General features: G+C 44.3%; 1 protein-coding gene across 1 annotated transcript; it reads right to left on the bottom strand.

Moving 5' to 3' along the window:
• Positions 1–1,491: 1,491 nt before the first annotated feature.
• On the bottom strand, positions 1,492–16,322 carry CLEC3B (C-type lectin domain family 3 member B). Its single transcript, XM_006116417.5, has 3 exons — positions 16,049–16,322; positions 6,664–6,762; positions 1,492–4,206 (listed from the first exon to the last, which is right to left on the bottom strand). The coding sequence occupies exons 1-3, from the start codon at positions 16,152–16,154 to the stop codon at positions 3,806–3,808; spliced, it is 606 nt and encodes a 201-aa protein (XP_006116479.1). The 5' UTR covers positions 16,155–16,322; the 3' UTR covers positions 1,492–3,805.
• Positions 16,323–17,591: the final 1,269 nt, after the last annotated feature.

The raw sequence follows: 17,591 nt of genomic DNA, 5'->3' as shown, positions 1-17,591 counted from the left end.
GGAAGAGGGGTAAGGAGTGGGGGTGCAGGAGGGAGCTAGTGCCCTGGGGAGGGTAGCAGGAGGAGTTTGGGGGTTGGGAGGGGTCACCTCCCCTTCCCCCCCATGGTTTAGTAGGCATGTGGAGCACACAGACTGTAGGGTGTGTCCAGGGGTGAAGAGGAAACCTGCAAAAGGCTGGAGCTCTGCCCACCCCTCTCAACCCCAACTTGGTATCTGTCAGCCCAGAACTGTCCCTCTCCTGCTGGTGCCATGTGATGCTGTCCTCATCTCCAACCCCAGTGCTAGCCTGGCCCAGACCAGCCCTACGAGGCACACTGCCCTCAGGGCTAGTGCTGGAGCAGGAGGCCCTGGCAGCAGCACGCTACATTGGCAGGAGGAGGATGCTGCTAAGCTGATGGACACCAAGCTTGGGTTGGGAGTCTCAGCCTGTGGATTGGGGGTGGGGAGCACGCCAGCCCAGATTTGGGTGGGTCTGGATACCAAGTGGGTCCACTGAGGCCTATCTGTGGCTACAACCCTGATAGGAGCTTTTCCCCCTCTGTCATGTTTTCACCGTAAGAATCAATGTGCTTGCTTATAAAGAGCTGTGTGATAACCTGACTGAGGGCAAGCTATTCATGGTCTTCACCGAGAAAGAAAACCACAGACTCTGGCCTTTAAGGTAGTCTGGTTTGCTGGGGAGCGCCCTGAGTAGATGGGGAACTATGAAGCCTGGAAAAACCCCAGTCAGGAGGGAGAAAGATGTGGGTCTCTACCCTGGAGAGGTCATGGTTGAGAAGCTGAGAGCCTAAGTGGATGCCCTCAAGGGACCCTGGAGGGAGAATACAGACGGAGCTGCTCTGCTCACAGACCAACCCTTTTGGCAATGTTGCAGCTGTTACCCACCGGACGCATGTTCAGTTCTGCATTCTAAGGTGGCATTATTGTTTGTCTCCTCTCCACTCAGCTGGAGGAAGCAGGCACTGCCCTAAGAGTGGGAAGCCTGATGAGGAATTATTGGTTCCTGTTGTTTGCGGTAACTACTCTCCCCTCCCCTCAGGAAGGAGGAGGAGCTGGCCTTGCTAGGGCAGCTCCCTATGGAGGGTGAAGACATAGTCTTCCAGAATCCCCCAGCCAGCGATATCAGTGCCTTTTGTTATGAGAGGCCGTAACACTACTCCAAGGGGTTGATGGGAGAGAGGAGATGGGTTTTTTGCCAGGCAGGCCCTGCTATTGCAGTGAAATATCCCTTATGGTGAAGGAAGGAAATCCCATTTTGCTATGAAAGCATTCACTGCATATATCACTGTCTTTCAGCACATGGAATATACGCTGTGTGCACATATAGCCTTATAACATATGGGAGAATCCTGCAAACATACCATGTACTAGTTTTCTCCATATTTAATGACTCTGATCCTCACACTGGTCTGGGGAGCAAGCAGCTCTGAGAGGAAACAGCAGCTGGCGAAGAAAACATTCAGTTTCAATCAATTGACTTCATTCTCTGAGTGAAGCTATAGAGATTTATTTTGTAGTCATGTGAACAGCAGAGCGTTTGGCAGTAATAATAGACTCAGAAGTATGCACTGTCTTCCTGTTTGGCCCTCCTGCTATTACATCTGAAAGAAACTCTGCTCAAGAAATCAGTGACTTGAAATATTTCGCCAATGGGCTTTAGAAGAACATGTTACATCTAAGGCCCTTTGCATGACAGTGCAAGGAATAAATAATCAAAATGGCTGTGTCCAGACTGGCAAGTTTTTCCGCAAAAGCAGCTGCTTTTGCGGAAAAACTTGCCAGCTGTCTACACTGGCCGCTTGAATTTCCGCAAGAACACTGATGATCTCATTTAAGAAATCAGTGCTTCTTGTGGAAATACTATGCTGCTCCCATTCAGGAAAAAGTCCTTTTGCGCAAAAGGGCCAGTGTAGACAGCTCAGATTTGTTTTGCTCAAAAAAGCGCACCTAGATTGGCACGGACGCTTTTCCGCAAAAAGTGCTTTTGTGGAAAAGCGTCCATGCCAATCTAGACGCTCTTTTCCGCAAATGCTTTTAACTGAAAACTTTTCCGTTAAAAGCATTTGCGGAAAATCATGCCAGTCTAGACGTAGCCAATGGGTTAACATTAAGCATGGTGGACTTAAACAACCACTGATACATTTCCGTAAACTTTAAGAAAAACAACTTTGTCAAAGCCTCATTAAACTGCCCTGGATAGGCCTGTCATTACTTTTCCATCATTGCTTCTTAAACCAAATGTTTCTGTTGAAATTTTTCTTTAATGCTCTTCCCAGCAAAGAAATGCCGGGGCCAGATTTTCAGCTGATGTCAATCACTGAGCTCTATTGAAGCCAGGGGAACAAACATAGCTACACCAATTGACACCAGCTGAAACTCTGGCTCTGAGTGGAGAGGCCAGTAAGCCAACTCAACAGATACTAGAGCAACAATGGGCAACCTCGGCTAGTGAGTGGATCATATGAGTGGCCCTCCATCATCTCAGAGGGCCGCAAGGTTGTCGTAACCACAACAGTCTCCCAGCATAGGGTAGTTTTGCGAACTGCACTTGCGTCCCTAGAATTTGCTGTGTGCCAATTGAACCATAGCAGGGTTTTGATTGGTTACAGAGGGCGCACACAGCTCTCACAGTCAATGTTGTGTGCAATCAGCACGCACGTCACTTCATGTGCCCTGGCTTTACAAGCGTGTCACTTTAGTAATACCAATAGGGGAAAAAAATGTGAACGAAAACCAGCAGAATCCAGCAACAGTAAACAAAATGTCTCGTGGGCCACACACAGAGCCCCGATGGGCCACAAGAGACCTGTGCTAAAGCAGTTCAGTTATGCAATATAGTCCATCACAAATACAGATCAAAGGGGGTAAATATGATTTTCTTGGGATTTAATGACTTTTTTATACTTCTAGTGTTCCGAAAGAGCCTGGCCACTAGTCATATGCACAAACTATATATTAATGAATGAGTTAGTAAATAATCAGTAATTCCTCCAAAATAAAGCTCTCAGGTGGAATTTTCAGAAGTACCCGGTCTAGCCACTCCCATTGAAATCCATTTAGTTTAATGGAACAAGAGCGATGCCAAATCTGAGTTCTGAAAAATACCACCCTCCTTCTTTATAGATCAGTCTTCTTTCTAGTTCATAAGACAGCATCGTATTATCAGACAGCTCAATTCTGCCAGCATCTCAATTGTAAGTGTAAAAGTCAGGGAAGAAGAATTAGTCCTACCACTAGGAACAACATGTTCATCAGCATGAAATCGATACTGGTCTCAGTTACACTGGATTCTGATTTCACTGAATGAAAGCTCGGTCTGTCTTTCCAGAGTAAGGGGAGCCGGATCTGATCATGAATTGACAGGAGGAAAAGATTTGATTAGTTCATGGATAGCTTGATAAAATCAGCAATAATGGAAGGGGAATTGCAGGAAACGTATCTACAGCAACAATTGAATGAGGCTTATGAACCCTTTGGTATGGTTTGCAAAGTCGGAGTGTTGCAGCGGTTCTTTATTATATCACATAAGCCATCTTAATATGTTTCTAATTTTAAAAAAATATATCTATAAATCATGCCTTAGTAAGAACAACGCAGCTGCAATGGAGTTGGATGTAGCTTTTAGCCAATTAAAATGCAGCATAGATCTAACTTGCTCTAATGTATTACTGAGCCATGATGACTTTATTTGCAAATAGTTTATCTATTTGCAAATATATATGTACAAATAGATAAACTACATATATATATTCCTGATGCCAAACAGAATATCCCAGGCAACAGGTCAGCAGTAGGAGTTCTGCTATTAGACAATCATGAACTGACACACATATGGCAATTGATCCTTGCATTTCTTATCAAACCACTTGCCAATGGCAACCCCTGACAAGGCTGCACAGTTCTCCGCTTTGCCGCCATCCGGCTGGGTGGTGATCTCAGTCTCCCAGTTCCGGTAGCGGATGCTGCTGCCTGTCATATCCACCCATTTGCCCTCGGCTGCCAGGTCATTGATACCGAGCCAGACTTCTGCTTCTGACCCGATGCTCTTCCTCATGTACTCGTAGAGTCCGTCATTTTCATCCCCGTTCTGGGGGGTGCTGAGGGTGCCGCCCTGGGAGATGCAGTCTTCACTGGCTTCATGATACGTCTTGGTGTTGGAAAACGCCAGGAAGCACTTGAGGTGAATTTTAGTGCCTTTCAAACACACTAAGACATGGCCAAAAGAGAAGGCACAAACAGAAAAAGAACATGTTGTAAAAGTGCCTGAGAAGGGTCGTCAGTAGCAAATGTTACAGTCAGATTCAAAATTTCATTCCGACAGCGTATGTAGGAATTGGGTAGTAATGTATCACTGAAACACTGATAGCCTCCCACTGCGCTGGATGGGGGACTAACCTGGGACCTCTGGAGCATCAGCTATCATGAACTAAAATGAACCACATGGCTCTTAGCTAAGGCTATAGCAGACTCATTAGGTCTAGGTACTTACTAGAGGGATAAACTTCGAAAACAACAAATGGTCTGGTAGCACTTTATAGAGTAACAAAACATGTAGATGGTATCATGAGCTTTCGTGGGCACAGCCCACTTCTTCAGATGACCAGAGTTCAGATGAAGAAGTGGGCTGTGCCCACAAAAGCTCATGATACCATCGACATGTTTTCTTAGTCTATAAAGTGCTACCAGACCATTTGTTGTTTTTTTAAGTTTATCCTGTACAGACTAACTCAGCTACCCCCTGAAGCATACTAGAGGGAGACAGAGTGTGACACCAGGTCGGAGTGGGTTACAGTAGCCCTCTAAATAATTTGGAAGCCTTATAGCGAGCCACCCTGTCTTCCATTGAAAAGCCACCAGAACCCTGTTGGAGCAGCAGTTTCGGTATGTTGCCAAGCCTTGTAGGATGGTATTAGTTAGTAAACATGGGTACGTGGCATCCCAGCTGTGTCCATGTGCCTTCCAAATCTGCATAGAAAGCAAGAATTCTGTTTCCCTTTATTTTACGCTGCTCCTAAACTTTCCCAAATGAATTCCTCTTGGGCTGAACTTTTCCATGCTTGGTCTTAGCCCAGCATTGAAGAGTTCTGCAAAACGGGTGCATATTTGATGCAGCTGTTTGAGTTATGCAAGCACAGAAGAGATTCCCTTTTCACAGGCTTTGAGCAGAAATGGTCTATTTGCATAACTTAAGCTACACAGAAAAATGCCCTCCCTGCCTCATTGCTAAGAATGTTTAAACTTTCTTCTTTCTGACAAGGATACAGTTGATAGTAGCGATTGCACGTTTGTAAAGTTTTATATACCAAAAGCCTCTGGGCACCTTATTAAAAAAAAACCTTAATAGGAGGCATGCACAAATAATCAAACTGTTTTTTAAAGTCCCATTGAATCTGGACTTGTATCTGAAACTTAAATTTAACCTAAGTTTATTTTTTAAGAGCATTAGATACAAGACAAAATTCTTGTCTTTAAGCCACACTGTGGGTCTGAGGTTTATTACATGTTCGGCAAACCCACCTTCTACTGATGTTGGGTGAAATTCTTCACACCACACAAGTGTGGAATACTTAGATTGTAAACACTTTGGAGAAGGGACCATTTTTTGCTATGCATCTGTACACCACCTAACACACCAAGATGCTGAACCCTGATTTGGGTCTCTAGGCAATAATGTAATACAAACAACAGAGCCAACAGCCTCTGTGGGCCTCTGACAAGATGGAGGGGATGGCTCTGTGGTCCTGGAAGGGGTGGGGCCAATGGCAGCCAGTCCTCAGTGTTGCATGGAGCACCCTCTCCCAAGCCTTAGTGCTATCTGGAGCGCACAGCACAGCGCCCCAGCAGCGATTTAAAGGGCCCAGAGCTCTGACTGCTGTCACTGCTATTGCAGCAGCGGTGGTGGCTGCAGCCTCAAGCTCCTTGGAATCACTGGGCCCTGGAGCAACCACCCCATTTCCCACCTTCCACCTCCCCTGTCCACAGGCCTGAATACAAACAATAATAACAGAATATGCAATAGTGATCTGATTGCTATGAGGGTCAGACAGAAGCGTGATGGCGGGTTCACAGCAAAGAAAAATCTGGGAAATATTAAAGTACAAGATCTCCTTTACACTAACCCTCTGACTGCTGAAAGAAAAATGATCATTTCATCTATTTTCCATGTTGTTGTACCCATGCTGGTCCCAGAATATTAGACACACAAAACGGGTGAGGTCTTATTGAACCAGCTGCTGTTGCTGAGACACGTTTTCCAGCTACACAGACCTGAAGAAAAGTTCTGTGTAGCTCAAAAGCTTGTCTCTTTCATCAACAGAAGTTGATCCAGTAATCATTATTACCTCACCCATCTTGTCCATCTGATTTACAGCCACTGTAAAATTCTCGAACTTTCTAAAGAAGACGTTCCAGCATATAGAGCCAAATACTCTATAATTAATACTATTAAAAGTCTGAGCAGCTGTAGCTGTCTGGAAATGTTGTGAAAATACAACATATAACATTAATCTAATTGTGAATGCTTCATTAATGATGGAGTTCTAGCCCAAATGCAACAGGATCTCTTTTAACACTCTTGTCAACATGTACAGAGAGCTTGTAACCATGGTTTAATTAGCACCAATCTCAAAGCAATAACTGTGTAGTCATCAATGAGCTCTTTACCTGTCTGAAGTGCTTGCTTTTCCTTCAGTAAAGCCACCTCCTGGGAGATGTTGTCAATCAGAGCCTTAAGATCTTCAATCATTTTGAGGCTCACACCATCTGGTGAACAAATCAAGAGATGAGCACACACATCTCATGAACCTCCAATGAATGCCTCAGAGGTTATTAATGTAATCAGAGCTCCTTCTCTCACCTTCAAAAAAAGACTCCTTAAAACACAGTGGCTTCACAATGCATTTTATTTATGCTGACCACCTGTCACTGCATCTATATTATAATGGCCTATATACACTGGCACCTTGTGAGTCTAGAGTGACTACTACTTTGGGATAGGAAAGGGGCAATGTGTGGAATTGTGGATCCGAGCCAAAGCCCACTGAAGTCAATATGAGCCCTTCCATTGATTTCATTGAGCTTTGGATCAATTTCCTGCATCACTAAAACAACCTGAAGGGCATTATCGAAGAAGTCCTTACAGAATGTTTCTGGCTCCTTCTTGAAAGAATTATTTGGTTTGTACCTAATCCCTGAGATGCCAAAGGATTAACACATTCTCTGAAGCTTCTCGGCAAGTGTTCTCTGCTCATTGGCAGTGCGTTTGAATGGTGTAATGCTTCCCCAGTGTGTCTTTGTTAGCTGAGTATATCAACCTTCCGTACCCTTGGTGGAGCTGCTTAAAACTGCCTAGACTTGGTTTCTCCTGCTTAGAGAACACTGGCTCCTGCTTGTGTGGTTGAGTTCAATCTATTACTAAAATTCATGTCCTCTGTTATGAGTTTCACTTCTGGGCACTTAGGGTATGTAGGGTATGTCTACACTGTGTTCCTCTTTTGAGAGAGGAATGCAAATACAGCTGAGCAAAATTGCAAATGAAGCGTGGATTTGAATTTTCTGTGCTTCATTTGCATAATCATGTCCGGGCGCTTTTTCGAAATACCCTATTTCGAAAGAAAAAACAAAGTCTAGACAGGTTATTTCGGGAAAAAAACCTTTTGAAATAACCCTTACTCCTTAAAAACGAGGTTTAAGTGTTATTTCGAAAGAAGGTTTTTTTTTTTAATATCCCATCCAGACTGCGTTTTTTCTTTCAAAATAGGGTATTTCGAAAAAGAGCCCATACGTGCTTATGCAAATGAAGTGCTTTATTTGCAGTTTTGCTCAGCTGCATTTGCCTCCCTCTCTCAAAAGAGGAATGTAGTGTAGACATACCCTTAGAGACTGCTTACGTAATGCTGACTGGTGGAACTACACCTGGGACCTCTGGAGCTTAGTGCATCAGTTTCTACCACTTGAGCTAAAAGCCATCTGCCTCTGAGCTAAGCACATTGTGTAGAGCACATTCATTCTTTCTCTTTGTGAGTGGTCTCAGGACCACCACATGGCACGGTGAACCACTCCCAATAGGTGTGTGGGTTACACTTACTCCACTATACAGTTCTAATACGGGAATAGTAACGTCTTTGCCCATACACAGAATATGCAGCTGCGTAGTCATTCAGTTTGGGGCACCGCTGGGTCTTCATGTCCATCCACCCAACTCTTCCTATCTCTATTCTATGGCTTCACGTCCTCCAGAGAGGATCTAGTTAACTTAAAAGTGAAAAAGTCTGCCAGACCTATTAGCAGAACATTAACACTGTGCAAGAGCCATTTAGGTGGTAAGGAAGCCATTTAACAAGCATTTGTCAACTCCAGGTATATACTGTCAGTTTCTGAATGTATCTACAGGAGCTTAGTTTAAAATTTGCTTTTAAATATTGCATTAGTGTGTTGCTGTTCATTAAAAAAATCACATCTCTAAAAAAATCTCTCCCCCACCCCAGACCCCGGCTGCCAACAGGCAGAGGGGCACCAGTTTAATAGTACTGCATATGACCCCATATATCCTAAGGATGGCCCTGATACCAAAGTTTGAGTGAGAAACCACTACCGCCCATGGTTACACGTATGAATGAAGATGAAAAAAAGTTCAGGTAGTGAATTCCACCCAACAGAGATTCTTAGGGGAAGAATGGGCTCTGGGAACAATTATTGTGCATCGTAGGGTGAGGTCCCTGTAAGAGTCTTATCTATGCTCAAGCAGCCTTTTTCTTCCACTCTTGATGGAGTACTGGGTGCTCACCAGAGTCTGTCAGCCCTGTTCTCAGCTTCCATTCAGGTGGACCGTGTGAGGTGCTCAGTCTTGCTCCGCCCCCACCTCTGGAGTTGCGTGCGGTTTCCTGCCAGCACTCCTAGCTCCTGCTGTCTTGGAAGCCCAAGACACAAACGTGGGAGATTCGACATGGCTGCAGGGCTGGCCTAGTTTATCCTTTTTATAGTGAAAGCTTTGTTATCTGGCACACTGTTAACTGGAAAGCTTTAACTGGCATTGCCCCCTGCACAATACTGCTGTATCTTCAGGTGTGCATGCCTGACTCCCGCCTGAGCAGCCGGCGGTTGTGGGGGTTTCTGACAGCTGGCACTGCTGGCTGACATCATCAGCTGGTGCCTCCTTTCCACTCAGTCTGCTTCCAGCTGCTGGGAGCCAGATCTGCTTGTAAAGAGCGGTGGCAGAGCAATAAGTGTTGTTATCTGGCACGTTCAATTAACCAGCAACCTCCATTCCCCATGAAATGCCAGCTAATAAAGCTTTCACTGTATTTTGCCAGATATTTCCACTTCAAATATGCAAGGTCAGCAGGAGCTCAAACAATAGATCATGGCAACTAATGGCAACTCAAGCAAAAAATATCTGGGCACTGATCCTCAGAAGGCGTTGTTCTATTGAAATGGGTGGAGCCATGGCAAATGACGCCAACTGAGGCTCTAGCCTGGAATCTCTGTTTTGGAGAACAGATCCATTACAATCTTTACACACAGACTAGCCTGCAGGTTTTTAAACTCATTTCTCCTGTAACTCCATATTCAGCCACTTTTCTATTGAAAGTCCCCCTAAAGAAGCCTTTGAACCAGTGTCCACCCTTTCTCCCTGCTCTCCTGCCAATGTGTTTTATTTTATCTAATGATTCCAATTTACATACTTCCTGAGCCCCTCCAAATGGCTATCTCCTCCACCCCACCCCAAATCTTACGCTCTTGCTTTTTTCCATAAAGACAACAGTGAGTTCATTTTCTTGAAGTGGGGTGTGTGATGAACTTTTCAAGAGAGAAAGAGGAGTTTTGCATTTAGTTCTGAAGAGAATGAGTCCTGGAATGGCTGTTGTCTCTTGGCACACCTGGAGCTTTGGCTCAGCTGCTGGGAGAATTCTGTCTTCCATGATCATGCCCCCAGCCCCAGGCTGGAAGATGCTTCTGTTGCTCCAGTGGTGCACAATTCTCATGTCATGCTGGGAGAGAAGTCTCACTGGTAGCTAGGGCTAGTCCCATAGAGCGTTTTGAATGTCATGACAGAGATCAGAAACTGGACTCTGTATTCAGTAACAAGCCTGTGCCATTGTGTCTTCACTGCTGATTTTAGTAGCTAAGTAGACAAAAGGTAGCTGGAGTAGGCCTCCCCAAGTTGCAAATCTCACCTTCCCCTGCCATGTGCACATTCCCAGAAAATTCCCCTTCTCTGTGTGAGTTAGCTCTGCAGGAGATGGCCCGCCAGATGTGTGAGAGAGAAAGAAGCTACAGTGTCCCCTCAGGGGTGGCCTTCGTGATCCATGAGGTTCATGGATTTTAAGACCAGAAGGGGCTATGACAAACAGCTGGTCTGAGCTCTACTCCAGATGGGTACTGACCCTCACTGTTAAAAATGGGAAGCCTGTTTTTGGAGACCAGACCATTGGCTCCATCCATGGAGCTTACACCCCTCTCTCTCACCAAAGAACTGATCCAGTGGAGACGCCATGAGGGTTCCCTACTGATTTTCTGTGCCTCTGTGGGGTTTTCTGGGACCGGGGGCAGTATGGCCATTTGGAGTGATAGGAGAGTACTAAAGATTGTTATCTAATCTTGTCACTCTACTGAAGCCATTTCCCATGTAATTAAATGTGCCATTATCGTTAATGTCACTGATCTCTGACTTAGAGTAATTGCAACTGCTGTAACCAGCTACTAATTGGTACTCTCCTTTAGAAATAATAGAGCTGCCTCCGTTTGGTGTTGCAGCAAACATAACAATTAAGGGCTTGATATTCTCTGTATTTATATGGCTGTGCCCAAAGAACTATTTCTAGGCCTGTCCTGTCAGACATGTATTTTGTTTTTAATGGGAACCCGATGGGACAAAAGCAAATGTGACAATCTACACACGCAAACCATAGGCCAGGTCTATGCTGGAAATGGCAACTATGATGAATCAATTAGGTAAGCAGAGCTACTGCATGAGCTCAGTGGGAAAGCAGTGTTGAAAGTCCCTGTAAAACATGGGAGCGGAGAAGATTATAATGTGTCAGGAATAGGAAACAAAACATCAAGAGAAGTGTATGAAGCTGCTTTAATCATTGCTCATTAACTTTAATGGGTTCCATTAACACTGAAGCATTAGTTATTATTTTAGTGCCTTTTTGATGAAAACACTGTATGGGGAAACTTCTCATTAATACAGGGTTTCTGCAAGGAAGCTTACCTAGAAATGTATTGGCTATTAGCTTTAAACCAACACACTAACATGAAGAGAGGAAGGGTGGTTTTACGGCCAAATCCCAGGAGATCTGGCTTCTATTTTTGGCTCTGCCACAAACAGCATGTGTGGGTTTTGAGGAAGTTCCTTGTCTTAATTCCTATTTACGTCGTGTCCCCCATCTGCAAAGGCTCTCCCTCAAGTGGTGTTGTGAACCTTAAAGTTTATCTGCACAGGCCATAAGTCTTCAATAAGGCCCTGTATGGAGACTTATGTTTACATACAAATGCCTTCTTCTAGGTTAGCTCAAGATCATGTAGGTAAGGTACTGAAAAGGGACGTAAGATGTTTGAAGGTGGATTAAGCTAAACAGGAACAAGACACTCTCTTTCTGGAGTTTTTCAGGAACAGCTGATGGATTTTAAATTCATACCCTACCTTAATCCAAATTAACTTTCCAGTGCAGTCCTAAATTCATTAATGTTGCTAAAGAGTTTTCAGGATCTAGAAGGGAAGATGTCCTGGGAGTCTAATTTTTAATCACACAAAAAATTATTAAAGAACATTGAGGTTGCAAAGTCAGGCACGCGCATGCTAGGCAATGGCAGATTTAAGGTTGTTTGTGCAACCTTGGTATGGCTTCCTTGTGCAGATGCATTGTGATGCAGTCTTTAATTATGTGATCGTGTACTAGTTTTCCACAACGCCCCTGCCTCAATCAGTGATGGATCATTATTCAGTATTTCTCCTCATTAAATATGTGGCCTCAAGACTTACTTAGTGTACACCATTCAAGCCCTACTCTGACTGCAAGATGATTAATTTCTTTCTGGGCATATCTATAGTGCTATCCTCATAGTACCTGGGCACGTTATCAACATTAATGAGTTTCTCTCCTCTGTGAGGGGAGGTAGTGGTGGTGTCCTCATTTTACCGGGGGGAATGAAAGGCACAGAGAGATTAAGGCCAACATTCTCAAAAGTCTCCATTGAATTGAGTGCTCCATTTAAGACACTTATGGACTGACTTTTTTTTTAGAAAAGTTGGTAATTTGTACTTTATTTTTCAAAGCACAGCACTTGTTGACTTTAGCGGCAGTCAGAAGTTCCGGGCACCTCTGCAAATCTGGCAACAAGAAAACAAACAAAACCTGACAACCAACTCTGAAAAGTTTGGTTTAAGTGACTTGCCCAGGGATTTAGGCTGGGTTAGAGTCCAATTCTCCAAGGCACCATTCAACATTTTTAACTTTGGGGCTGGCCATCCTTCTGCTTACTGCAATCTTCTGCCTCCTTCACTACATACTTGAGTAACAAATCAGGCCCGGACCACAGCCAGTTTCAAAAAAACACCCCTCCTCCCCGTCCACACATGCCTTTTTCGGAAAAAGGCTTCTTCCTCGTAGAATGAGGTTTACTGCTGTTGGAAAAACCCTTCTGTTCTTTCGACTTTCTGTCGAAAGAACGCAGTAGCAGTGTGGATGTAAGTATTGTATTGTTTTTCTGGAAAAACCCTGCAGTGGAGACATACCTCCAGAGAGGGAAGCTCTGTCCACACTAGCGCTTAGGTCGGAATAACGTACGTCGCTCAGGAGGTACATTATTCACACCACTGAGAGATGCAAGTTATACCGAAGTAACTGGTAGTGTAGAGAAGGGCTAAGGTTATGTCTCCACTACAATGGTGGGGGGAGGGGTTGCAGCACAGGTAGGCATAGTCACTCAGTCTTTAATCTAGCTACCAAGGGAGAGGGGGGGAAAGGTAGCAAGACGGTGGCACCGGCTGACAAAGTCTGCTGGAATCCTGGGAATGTTGGAGTCTGAGCCTCTGTGTCTTCACTAGGTAGATTAAAGCTGCCATTAGTATGCTTATATGAGCACAACTGCACCTCCTGCTGCAGCATAGATGCATGCACAGTGGCTTGCCAAAGCGGATAGCAGAGAAGGGAATTGAATGCTAGTCTCCGAAGCCCCTGACTAAAGTTCTAACTACTGGGCCATAGCACCCTTCACTATGGGTTTTGCACTGTCAGGGAACGGTATTAGAACATGATCGTGAATATAGCACTATTTGCTCTTGTCTGCATAGACAAGACAAAGTCACGCTATAACCATGTTCTGGAACCGTACTGTAGCTCTTTAAAAACAGAGCTAGCAATCTTACAAAAGAGAGAAAAATGTGATGCTGGAGCCAAAAATTCTCCCTCTGTAAATGTCATAAATGGAAATGAAGGGAAAACTTTATGACTCCCCAGAGATTAAAGTCTTGCTGATTGTGCACTGCTCTAGCCCTTTGTGTTATTACAGTGCTGCCTCTGACCATTGGGAAATACTCTAGGATCTCCAATTTGTTCAGCAGTTTCCACCCACTCCACCAATAGGAACATATGAATTGCCTACAGGATGAGAACGAGATGCTTCAGAAAATAGCATGAGGACCCTGCAGGAGGCAGATGCGCAATAAACTGACCCCCACTAAGATCTTATCCTGATCCATGAGAGAGATTGGCTTGAGCTGTGATGCATAAGCTTTAATATTCCCTGTCCTTTTTTTCTGTCATTAATTTTGATAACGCTGATAGTCTTGATAAATACCCTGTTCTTCTTTGAGTCAAGTTCCTGGCCTTCCTAACTTCCTGTGGCAATGAGTTCTATAGGTTCTACAGCTCTCAACACCCCGACCCAGAGCTGCTGACGGAATTGCTGGGCCCTCAGGCAAAGTTGGGGGGTGGCACTGGTCCCCTAGAGAGGGTGGGGTGCAGTGAGTGCTAGTCTCCCCCAATCAGCCCTTCGACACTGCCCGGCCCCTGCCACCTGGCATTTTGGTGGCAATTTAAAGGGTCTCAAGTTCCAGCCACTGTTGCTGCTCATGGTAGCAGCAGTGGCAGCCTTAGGCCATTTTAAATCAGTGGGCCCCAAGGCAGCTGCCATATTTGTTCCTCCTGTTAGCAGCTCTGCCCCCCCTATACAAATTGTTCCAGCACCCCTGAATGTAGAGCTGATTGGTCACCAATTTACACACTTTAAAAAAAATTAGTTTTGTAATTTTTTTTCTCTCCTTTCTTTGCTGAAATCTGAAAAATGCTGACCAGTCTTATTAGTGGGGAAAGCTTTCCAGGGAGGTAATTGTTGTCAGATGTCACCGATGTGGTGTCCTGGCAGATATCTTGCTCTGTCAAATGTTGATAATCATTTGGCTGCATGCATGTGCTCCCAGTGTGCTGCCCTGACTCTGTACAGATAGCCAGCACAACAGCCCCTGAGAAAACCCTGTATGGAACAAAATCAGATAAGGGATAAAGGCACCTGGCCAGGTTTATTGCCAAATAAAGCACAGGAATAGTTGCCCTCAGACTCTACACATATGTGCCCCCTGCTAATGGACCAGCTCAGTCAGTGGTGGGAGTTTCCATTGCTCCCTAGGTCAGACAAGGACAGCCCCCTTAAGGTACATTTTTATACACAGATACAAACATGTTATACATCACTCCTGACATATCAGAGTGCCACTCTGTGGCATACCTGGTAGCCATCACCCTTATACATGTTGATTCGATTAAAACATCCATATCCCACATTAAAATAATAATACTAAAAAAAAATCTTTGGCTGAAAAAGGTCAGAGTGAAAATTGTTGTTGCTTTGGCCAAAAAGTTTTGAGAAGCAGATGAAAATTTAGGAGGATTAAAATTTTTTCATTCTGCTGGAAAAAAATGTGATGGAAAATGTGTAACCTACCCTACTGAAGAGCCCAGGTGTCTGCAAACAATAACAAAGAAAAAAATTCATTGTTATACTGAGCTAAGAAAAAATGTTTAAGAAACACAAATGCACCTGCTGATGCAACACACCCACCCACACACAGAGATGTTGTGAGTCTACAATGCTTTGGATCCTGACTTCAATATTTTTTAAAAAATAAACATGAGAAGGGACTTGACTGAAAATCCAAGCAAAAGGAAAAGATAGAGAAAATTCTCATTCTGAAACAAACTTCTAATGAAAAATAACCAAACTGGGAAGAGGCTACAGAAAATGACTGGTGAAGCAAATAGTTTGCTTAAACATCTTGTACTTTCAAATTTGCTCCAAGATGAAAATCCCATGTTTAAAGCTATTAAAATATCTGCAACAACTATATGATACATCTGTGAAACTGGAGTGAATTCACAGTAGTTATGTTACTCACCCGAGTCATCCTTAAGTTATTTGTACTTTGCAGAAATAAAGTAAGCGAACTCTGTGCATTTATTTTTCTATACAGTATCTGCTGATGATTACTCTTACTACATGCATCTAGCATATAACTTAATATAGACTCGAAGCAAATGTTTTAAAATAGAATTTGGAGACCAGTGCTGGTATTTGTTAATAAAGTTATATAATCATAGAAATGATTTACTTACTCTATTTCTCAGAGTAAATATTCTGTCTACTCTGCCTCTGAATCTACATCAACTCTTTCCTTTCTGTCATTTATTTTCCCCTTAAAATGGAATGGGAGAGATTAAAGATCAATACAATGATATTATAATGCAGGAAAAAATGGTAGAAACGTAGAGATAACATATAGCATCTTGCTATCTGAACTTTAGAACAAACATTAACTATGGGGACGTCCTGTAGAATGTAATAGAAGACAATAACTTTTGGGGGGATTTTCTCATTTTTAAAACCAAGCAATAGAGTTTAAATATCCTTGGTATAGAATTCTACAGGATGGGTTAAAACTCCTGTAGAAAAAAGCTGCTGCTCTGTTAAAGGCTATATGTGTGTTGAATAATGTTGACAAAATGCTGTTATATACAGGCCCACCAAATAAATCTTCCCAGCTCCCTACCTTTCTTGGTGCTCACCGGCCTTTGTTTGAGTGTGGGGGCTTGCTGAATTGTAGCCTGCACAAGGCAAAAGAGGCACAGAAGCAAGCAGGCACCTCGAAACTCCATTCTGCTGCTTTTCCTGACCGCGTGGATCTGGAGTAGCGTTGATCTGCCGAGACAGCCTTCTTAACAGGGGCTTTAATCAAAAATGTCTGTTCAAGAAATCCTTCCAGATTCACTCACAGCATTCCAGAGAAGAGGGAGCAAGAATTCCACCATGGGCTGGGACTAATGCAGGATCCTGGGCTTAGAGGCAGTTCAAACAATCCCAGTGGCCAAAGGGAAAAAAGAATGTCTCCTTTGTATTTTAGGATTTTTTGAAGCATATCGGATTGTGAGGCAAGTTACCCTGCTTAGTGATTTAAAAATATCGATCTTTATCATGTCCTGAATTCAGTAAAGCTCTCTAAGAGGTTGATCCCGTGTTCCTTATACATTACAACTCCCATTGGCATCAGTGGGAATTCTGGATGCAAACTGAGTGCAGATTTGGTTCCTACGGCTATATCTGGGACTCCAGGAATCCCCCCACAAGGCTCCTTTCATCAGGAAAACATTGGAAGGGTCTCATCATGGTATTTCTCCCAAATTGTTTGGCACAGGCTGCCAGCAAGCCCTGTGGTGCCCCGCTCACTACGCCCTTCCAACTTGATTGCAAATAACTGACAAGTAGCCTCTGAGTATGGTTATTCCGATCAGTTGTTTACCACTTTAGAGTACGTTTGTCTAGGTTATATTTCCCTAATTCGGTTATGAGATGTTCATGTGAGACAGTATCAAGATTATCACATCTACTGCTTTCCCCCAGCTCACTCCCATCCACAAGGCTGTCAAAGAAGGATGTTGGGTTGGTTGGACATTTATTCTTGACAAACCCATTTGCATCACGGTGGACGACCAAGAGTTGGAGAATGTCAACAGCTTCCCTTATCTCGGAAGCGATCTGTGCAGCAATGCTGACATAGACAATTAAATCCACCATCAAATCTCCAGTGCCAGTGCAGTTTATGGATGTTTACGGAGATGAGACTTCAATGACTGTGACATCAAGACACAGACCAAGATTGACATCTACAATGCCATAGTTCAGGGGTGGCCAACCAGTTAGACACTAAGAGCCAAAATAGCTGTGGATAGAAGTGCAAAGAACCACATACCCAGCCCCTTGAGCCAGGCTCTCCCAGCCCCCCTCTCCCCCCCTGCTCCAACCCAATGACCCACCCAGCAGTGCTGGGTTCCCAGGCAGGCCTTTGAAGTGCCCGCTCCTGCTGCCCAGCCCAGCCTCAGTAGCTTGTCTGCAGGGAGCAAGTGGTCCGCCAGTGCTGGGCTCGCTGCGTGGGGCTATGCGCTCCCCCCAGTCCGGTGTACCCCTAGCATGGCACCCAGGGGCAACTGCCTCCCCCCCCACCCTCCCGTCACTATGCCACTGCAGCAGAGCCAGGCACCCTCAACCCCCTCTCACTCTAACTCAATGCCTAGGTCTCACCAGAGCTGCCACCGTAG

This window comes from Pelodiscus sinensis, chromosome 2 (genome assembly GCF_052426305.1).
Source record: "Pelodiscus sinensis isolate ZL-2025 chromosome 2, ASM5242630v1, whole genome shotgun sequence".
Lineage (NCBI taxonomy): Eukaryota > Metazoa > Chordata > Testudines > Trionychidae > Pelodiscus > Pelodiscus sinensis.
The sequence above is the reverse complement of the archived record's forward strand: the minus strand, read 5'-3'. Positions and strand labels throughout refer to the sequence as shown.